At 49.7% G+C, this 8,896-nt stretch overlaps 1 protein-coding gene across 1 annotated transcript; it reads right to left on the minus strand.

Annotated features, from left to right (window-relative positions):
• Positions 1-1,118: 1,118 nt before the first annotated feature.
• On the minus strand, positions 1,119-6,946 carry LOC119094196 (F-box/WD repeat-containing protein 2). The gene is made up of 5 exons (XM_037217272.1): positions 6,813-6,946; positions 6,270-6,434; positions 1,753-2,735; positions 1,571-1,574; positions 1,119-1,502 (listed from the first exon to the last, which is right to left on the minus strand). The coding sequence occupies exons 2-5, from the start codon at positions 6,297-6,299 to the stop codon at positions 1,119-1,121; spliced, it is 1,401 nt and encodes a 466-aa protein (XP_037073167.1). The 5' UTR covers positions 6,300-6,434; positions 6,813-6,946.
• Between the last annotated feature and the right edge of the window lie 1,950 nt (positions 6,947-8,896).

Below are 8,896 nucleotides of genomic sequence, written 5' to 3' on the forward strand. Positions count from 1 at the left end.
GGCGCTGACACACACGACGCGACCCACCGCCAGCACTGATACACGCGGCACGGCCCGCCGCCGGCGCTGATACACACGGCACGACCCACTGCCGGCGCTGATACACACAACACGGCCCACTGCCAGCGCTGATACGCACGGCACGGCCCGCCGCCCGCGCTGATACAGTCGTACATGGGCGGAATTTAAATATGCTGCTGCGGTACCGCTCACCGTCCGTGCCATATGAGCGGGGCTATCTGCACGCCAGGGTCAACGCCACTAGCACAAGCAAAGAAAACGCCCACTTCCAGGCTTTCATATTCACTTGGGAACTGGCAAGGTAATCAAAACAGTAAGCACGTGCGCCATTCAGTTTCTCAATTTCCAACGAAACCAGTCTCTATCAAACAGGCTATGGAATTACTTTGACACGCTGGGAAATCAATCAACATCAACACTTAGCTACATCGAATTTTGGAAGTTTTCGAGCGCGACCTCATTTCCTAAGACCAATGCAGGTTCCTAAGATGAGTCCTACCACGAGAATTACGGTGATTAGGCTCTTCATAAACGATGCACCCACCTGTTGGAGATCCTTCACCCTCACACCTCAGGTACATCTTCTGGCCAAATCCAATATCATAAAGCTGGCCTGTAAAAGCAATCAAATGTGTGAACCTCAACAATCGCAACAGCTATCAATATCACAAAACACCGTAACGAAATACAAGACTCAGGGTAGCCTCCAGGCCGCTGACGCAACACTTCTCAAATTGATTACATTCTAGGGGGGGGGGGGGACTACACCATCGCGCACCTTATCCTGATCATGCTTAACAATGACAGTAGCGCCGGACATTTAGGGGATTGGACTCGGATCACATATCATGTCATGTGTTGGAAAGGTCGACGCACACGCTGAACTGAGCAGAGCGCAGTCGGTCGCTGCGTGCGCCGCTCCTGGAGTTCAGCCGCCGGAGGGCCCGTGCCGACTCACCGTGCGTGCGCAGCTGCTGCTGCTCCGACTGCAGGGCGGCGTGGTTCAGCAGCGGCGGCAGCACGGCAGCCAGCAGGGCGTACTGCAGCAGGCGGCAGCAGCGCTGCAACACAGCCGGGCAGAGCGGGGCGTCACGGCGTCACCGGCGCCGCCAGCGCAGCACGAACACCTCGCGGCTCTTCTCGGTGCCCATGGCGGCGATGACGCCGCCCTCGCCCGGCTCGCCGTCGAAGCCATCCAGCCAGCCCAGCTCGCCCATCGCCATCTGCGCCGCGTCCGGCGTCGAGAGCCGCGAGTGTGGCACCTTCTCCGACGCGATCACCTCCTTGGTGTTGAGGTTGACGAAGTAGAGGTTGGGGCAGCTCTCCTGCGCGTACGGCGCCAGCAGAATAGCGTACCGCGAGCCGATTGCCAGCAGCTTCTTCACCTTGAAGCTGACCACGATACGCGTGGACAGCACGCGCGTGCGCAGGTTGTACTGCACGATGGACGCTGTCGAGATCTTGTTGTTGGTCGGCGGTGACTGGCGCACGAACGTCACCAGGTGGTCGTGCAGGTGGCAGCCGGGTGTAAAAAACGGGATGTGCATGCCCGGCTGCGGGTGCAGCGCCTCGGCCAGCGGCACCGCCAGCCGCGGCGTGCGCAGCGACTTGAATGGCTCGGCGCCCAGCCACGGCGGTGTGTTCTCCACCTCGAACACCTGGATCTCGTCGCGCGTCATGGTGAGTAGCACGCGCGCCGGCGCCGGAGCGCCGCCGCCGGCACCGCCCAGCTGCACGCCGGTGCGCAGCAGCACGCGCACCACCCAATGGCTGTGGCGCGGCAGCGTGTTGAGCAGCAGGCCCGAGCCGAGGCTGAAGATCTTGACCGTGTTGTCGGCCGAGCCGCTCACCAGAATGTCCAGCTCCTCCGAGTAGTCGAGGCAGAACACGGGCCCGCTGTGCACCCAGAATCGGCGCAGAAGGCGGACGGCGCCTTCACTGCGCTCCTCGGGCTCCTCCAGACTGTGGCGCCGCAGCCGCTCGCGCAGCCGTTCGGCCCGCTCCGGGTCGCCAGACGTGTCCGATATATCGTACGACGACAGCTGCCCGTTGTAATGGCCACACACGATGAACTTGCCCTGCGTGAACTTGAGACAGGAGATGGGCAAGAAGGCACCGAACGTCAGAACACACTCGTTCTCGCCCAGCCGCCAGACGAACAGCGTCGCGAACTCGCTGGCTGCCACCAGATGGTCGTCGTGGTAGTCGAGCGCGATCACCTTGCCGCCGTGGCCGACCGGCATCTTCAGCGACACCTTCTCGAACGCCTGGCGCGTCTTCATGCGCCAGAGCGTGCGCGACGTGCCCAGAAAAAGCTCCTTCCATCCGCCGATGGCCTCGATGTCAATTGAACTGAGGCTGGTGCGCGTGCCGAGCAGCTGGCACTTGTCGCGCCACAGCGACGACAGCGACGACACGATCTTGTTCCAGGAGGAGGACACCTGACAGCAGCGAAGCAGCGACGCGCCGTCCACGTACGACAGAAGATGCTCGACGATCTCCAGCGGCAGCAGGGTGAGGAAGTCGCGCAGTAGCAGCGACGGCAGCCGATGCAGCATGTACCAGCGCTGGCGCGGGTGACTGTGCGCGATCAGGCTCTCCAGGAAGGCCGTCTGCTGCTGGTCGTTGAGCTCGGTGTAGCGCTCCAGCGTCGAGTCGACGAAGCGTGCCAGGGCGCGGTCGGCGGCGGCAGCGGCGGCCGGCCGGCCCCGCTCCTGGCCGGGCAGGACGGGCGGGGTCACGGTGCCGGCCGGACCGGAAAACGGCAAAGTAAGGCCGGGGGGGGGGGGGGGGGGGGAGTGCCACACACTCACAGCTCGGCTCAAGGTTAGCGGCAATTGATCGACACAGTTTCTGTCAACAGCTTCTACTAGCTACTTTTAAAACTGTTGTCAACTGCAACAGCTTACAACTCTGTTTACAACACTATTCTCTGCACTGCTAATACTGGCGGCTGTTTCAGCATCAGTACACTACAGTGTATATTTCACATTGAGTGCGAACATGGCCATGTGTGGTGTACAATAATCAATATGTCTGGCCGCGTACAAGTGTGAATGCATCCATGCATTGATCCAACCAGATATGCTATAAGTCTCTAAAACGTTACATAAAACGCGTGTCAAATGTTTATAGGTAAGCATTGCTTCTTCCAGTATACGCAAGCAGGAATAATAATCTGATAATACAACATGCATACAGAGCATCAGGGTGGGGGCGAGGCAGGCTTCGGTTTCGGCTTCGTGAAGCTGCAGTTTCCTTCCAATGGCTTCGGATTCGTCTTTGCGTAATTTTCCCCCGACTGACTTGAACTTTGACTTCGGCCACGTGCCATTTTAAGTGGCTGGCGTGGGCTTGGGCTTCGTGATATTTCCCCATGGCTGGCTTCAACTTCGGCCTCAAAAACTTTTGACAACTCCGACTCCATGCGAACTAAACGGCTTCGGATTTGTCATGTCCGCTTTTTTAAGTTGCGGCATTACTTCGCAAAAAGTCTTGCCCGTCTTATTACCCCTTTACACCACACGCATTTTCAAGTCTGCAACACTTACATTGCTTAAAGTAAAAATTGGCCAGTATATTAAAGGAGCGATTAACACCTGGCGACAGCCGGACAACTCAATGTCCGAAACGTTGTGTACATACTTAGACAGGAGGGTAAAGGTCAGAAAAGTATTCCAGCCGCAATGCTAAGACCTTGTCTCATTCACTCTGCAAAACTCTTGTGGTGTTTCCTAATATCACACGGTTTCAGCGCACTGGAAAATAGTTTTAGGTGCGTATAGCAACGTTGTATACCACATCCGGCTTCGGCTTCAGCCTCCTGATTTTGAGCTGATGGTGGTTTGACTTTCGCTTCACTTTTCCGATGCATGAAACCCTGGCTTCAGCTCCGCCTTTGCATGTGCGAAGTTTAAGGCTGCTTGGCCTGGGACTCATATATGCATTTTTAAAATATGAAGCCAGTGGCTTCATCTTTGGCTTCAAAATTTTAACCTTCGAGGACACCCGTTTGGGCTTTAGCCCCGGCTTCATATCACTGCGCCTCGGGGTCGGTTTCCGCCTTGAAGCAATAATCCTGGCTTCATGCCATGTCCACAGCATGTATCATGCAAGTGTTAACACACACAGCTGTGCAGCATGGCTAACTATCATGCCTCACAACATACCTGTGTGACAATCATTTTTGCACCATTATCATAGTCAGAAAGAGCAATACTGATTGAACACCTCTTGTGCATGCATCATGCAATGGCACACATATATAGCAACCTATCTTGAGCAATTTCCATTTCCAGTACATTGTTTCATTGGCAGAGTCACAGACTCAAAACACTTTCCGTTTTTCACACACTGTAGGTTTTAATATAAATTGGTAGCTTAAATTGTTCAGCTGTGACCATCACATGTAGTAGTATATGTATTAAGTATTTTCATGTTCCAACAATTTATTGACATGACATGACAACAACATTGACAATTTATGGTAAGTATGGGTAAACGGACATTTTCATGAAAGAACTAAAGACACGAAGACATAGACGGCTAGATGACAAAGAGGTTCTCGAGCATATTGTGGTTGGCCTGCCCCAGGTTCCATGCACATTCCCTAACTAATCTTACCAACTGACCTGCCTGAATTGAGCCATAAGTGAAATCTTAAGACTGATAAGGCTTGGCCAAACAACTTTTAAATATTGCTAGAGAGGTACTCCCTAAAATTGCATTTGGCAGTCCATTCCAATAACCACTGACATCTGCCTCTTCATAATTCTACTCATACCTTTTGCTAGATGGAACTGGCTTCCTCCAAGGTATAATTTTGGCCGCTTATTCTCCAAGCCTGTGTAATATTATTCGCAAGAATAATAAAGAACAAAGGGCCCAACACACAACTACACACACAGGGCCCTCTGGAAGCCCACTCTCTGCCAGCTCTCACTGATATTTTGTATCACTGAGCACTACCCTTTATTTCGGCCTAGCAGCCCATACCCAGCTTATGATTTTTCCTCAATGCCATCCAAATGTAAGTGATAGAGAAGATGTTAGTATGGTACCTTATCTAATGCCTTAATAAAATCTAGATAAACAACACTTAAATTATTCTCCATATCTATGTGACTGGTAAAATACTCCATAAACTCTAAGATTTGTCCAACAAGACCTACCAGACAGAAAACCATGCTAACTGCTATTTATCAACTGATGTCTGTCTATGTGTGACTGAATGCTAACCTTAATGAATTTCTCTATGATCTTACATGCTAGTGAGTTTAGGCTGACAGTCCTGTAACTTGAGTTTTTGGCCCCGTTCTTAAAAGTTTGTACTACATTCACATTACAGCTGTCCTAGGCACTTCTGACAATCTCAATTATGCACAATATATGAACACAATAGGATAAATGTATGTTGAATAATTTTCAGTGTATTGCAAGATGTTCTGGCTTAAAAATATTGCATGAACATAACAGCATCTCAGGTTTCAGAAAATGCAAGCTAAGAATGCACACATGGGTCAGGGTGTACTTTCTTACATAATGTTAGAAAAAATCATTGTACACCATTTGTCATGTTTAAGGTGGGACATATAGTAAATAATCACAAAACAGGTAGATTCATGCTCTTACCTTCAAATTTTTTATAATTACGATGGCGAGCTCCCAAGCGCCGGACACACACAGCAGCCGCGACACTGGTGCCATTACTGTGCGCTGTCACAACATTACTGCGCATCAAGCAGCATCGAGAACCATAAAAATGTACAGGGCCAAGGTAACAAGAATCCATGAAGTTTGATCCTCTATGCCAATGGGATGATGGGTTGCAGGGGGATTGGATGGGGAATGTAAAGCAAAATGAGAACATGGTACTAAATAAAAGCTCACTGTACAGTACCCATATATGGCATGGGACATGGACGCCAGTGGGACACCGGGTTGAAGGCGATACAGGGTGGGGAGGTTAGGTTAGGTTAGGTTAGGTTAGGTCATGCTAGCTTAGGATATGTTCTGGACTATTCTGGCCTGTGTGTTTCATAAACCTACCTAAATGTGATAAGAAATGATTTTCATTGCATGATTATTGTTACCTTGGTCCCATACATTTTTTATGGTTCTCGATAAGCAGAAATATCGTAATTACACAACAATGCAGATACACCTACACCCACACATGCATGAAATACACATGATCAGCTGCATATTAATACTATCAGTTATGCCAGTTGGGGTACTTTGCTCAGTACCTGTTTAGCTGAAGGTCCAGAAGATGACATCAGGAGGTCTATGTCTTCATCAGAAAATCATGCACTTGTCCAATAACCAGTGATTCTTTTGGTCACACCAGAAGTATGTAAGAACAAAAAATGCAGTGATATCCAACTTTTAAGTCTGAAGTATTGATGGAGAAGCTGAAATGAAAATTCAGAACACAACTGTCAATTTCAGATGCAACAGAACTAGTCATTTCTAGCTGCAGGTGTGTCAAATTTCATGTATCAAACATTTCATGATCAATGACATGAATGACAGCATAATGCATGAAAAGCCAGACCTAGCCTAATCTAGCACCATCATCCTAGTCATAAAGCTAAGGCCAGTGCAACCCATGATGCAACACTACACAGCCCTGAAAAGATGCAAAAATTGAAAGTAAAAAAGCAAAGAGGATGAGAGGCCTTGACGATTAGTTGCCAGTTGAGCGAAGACCAATCGACGACACTAATGACGGAAAAAATATCAAAGTTTCCTTGACCACTGAGAACAAACGTTGATGTTTAATGCTTCACCATATCGTTACTGCAGCGGTTGCTACCTCCACCATTCAAAGTGAAACTTGACAGGCTCAATTAATCTCAAATCAGCGTCTTCTACACCCTATTCCCTGTCAAGCAACGAAATGCTACCAATTCTCGCTTCTTCTAACCCACGGTTCCACCTAAACCCGCAAGGCGGACAAAAGTCTGAGCGCATCAGATCGACACTGATGCGCCATTCCTAATAATAGACAAAAATGATAAAATACTGCTTTCATACGAAGAAGCCAATAACTCAGTATTTTTAGCCCTTTGGGACATCTTTTGGCACAAATAACAACAGCACAAAATAATTTACGCGTAATGAGCCAATTACGCCCCGCCATTAAGCGTGAAAGATCAAAGTCAGCCGACAGGAGACCCTGAAGTCGGAAATGACTTGGGTTCTGTTCAAAGAGAAGAAGCTAAAAACGTGTTTCTGGTGTCTGAAAGCAAAACCATGAACACAATGCGAAGCAGGGGCGGTTCAGTGGTGGCAAATAAGCGTGGAAGGCCGGTAAAAATTAGTACGCCGCCCAGAAATTAATCGAGAAATCAATCGCAGCTTCCATCGCGGCGATCGACCCTCCAGCGTTACAGAAGTTCCACCGCCACTCAGTCGACTTACACCCTCATTCCTCGTTGAACATATGCTCATCTTTCAAACCTGAAAACTATCCAAAATGCAATATAATTACCCCGCCACCGCGGCCACAGCAGCCGCAGGCTATGTCGCGTTCATGCATGTGAATCTGGGAACAGAGGAAGGAACTTTACGCATCAATAAGGAACATATCTCACTTTGCTTGCAAGTAAACTATCTTCCATCACAAAATGGTTATTTCGCTTCTTGAACTATTTACTTCGTATGCGTCAAGCGATAACATCTGGATTGAGCAAAGAGAGGTTAATACCACGGGCGGCGGCAGGCCACATAGTGCGGCAGATGAATGAGGACGAAGGACCTCTGAAAGTCAGGGAGTCAGCGAGAGAGAAAGAGAGAACACGAACGAAAGGGTAAGTATGAGCTAAAGAGTGAGCTAAGACCTGCTAGTGCGTGCCCGTCGAAGACCCCACAACCAGCTACATTCTCGACCCCTTGGAGCCGGTAACGACAAAGCCATCGTCACTGCAGGTATGCTGTGAGCTGCCTGGTGCCCCCAACGGCATGCATTGCCGGAATTCTGGAGAGTTCCGTTCACGGGTCCACCACGTGATCAGCGTGTCACACCGACGTGACCTTCCGGGCGGCTGGGGCGCGGCGGATCAGCCTGGGCTGGACACGGGTTGCAACGAGTACATTTGAAAACAAAGTTTGGGGAAGATAAAAGCCCGTGAAAAGCAGAAATACGTAGCCAGATGCAGCCACGCTTTCCCTTGGCAGGAGCAAGCTTGCCTCGCCCCTGAGAGTTTACAGTGCTGTTACACTGCTAGGGTCGAGACGGAGCCGCATCTAAGGGTCCTGTCAGAGGTATGGGTCCCCTGGAAGTTTTTCACAGGTATTTCAATTGCATTTGAGAGAATGTCGCCTGTACTAAACGCCTTTTCATCGAAGAGCTGGGCGATTTCCACAACTTAAAGGGATTTTATTAATCATTTAGCAACTGAGCTCATCCCCGGCTCTATCTCACGTCTCATTCACATCTTACATGCGTTTGGGCTCCAGATGCCTATCTCTCCCGGAATCCATTCATGCAGTTTGATCTACGGAAATGGTTTCTGAGCTATACGCACAAAAAGTTGCATGGTAGCTTTCTACCTCACTCGGTATCTCACTCTTCGCCAGGAGCTTTCTTTTACGTTTCGCGTAGCATTTTAGAAAGTGTTGGCTTTGGCATGCGGGTCTTTGGAGTTAAGTACGTGGTAAAGCTGTTGCGGTCGTGATGCTACCGTTCAAAGCGTTATGACTGAGAGCAACGGGTAAAAGAAACATTCTTTTGGTTGCTGGGGTTTATTGGAACTGGAAGTTACTTTTCAAAGTAATGGTTTTTCACGCGCCTCAGGAAAAAATTAAAATAAATTCTTCAGCCACGATCCATTTTAAGGCCCAGGTTTGTACGTGAAGCTAACTAACAGAA

The sequence above is a fragment of the Pollicipes pollicipes genome, unplaced genomic scaffold (assembly GCF_011947565.3).
Source record: "Pollicipes pollicipes isolate AB1234 unplaced genomic scaffold, Ppol_2.1 Scaffold_4002;HRSCAF=4701_pilon_pilon_pilon, whole genome shotgun sequence".
Classification (NCBI taxonomy): Eukaryota; Metazoa; Arthropoda; class Thecostraca; order Pollicipedomorpha; family Pollicipedidae; genus Pollicipes; species Pollicipes pollicipes.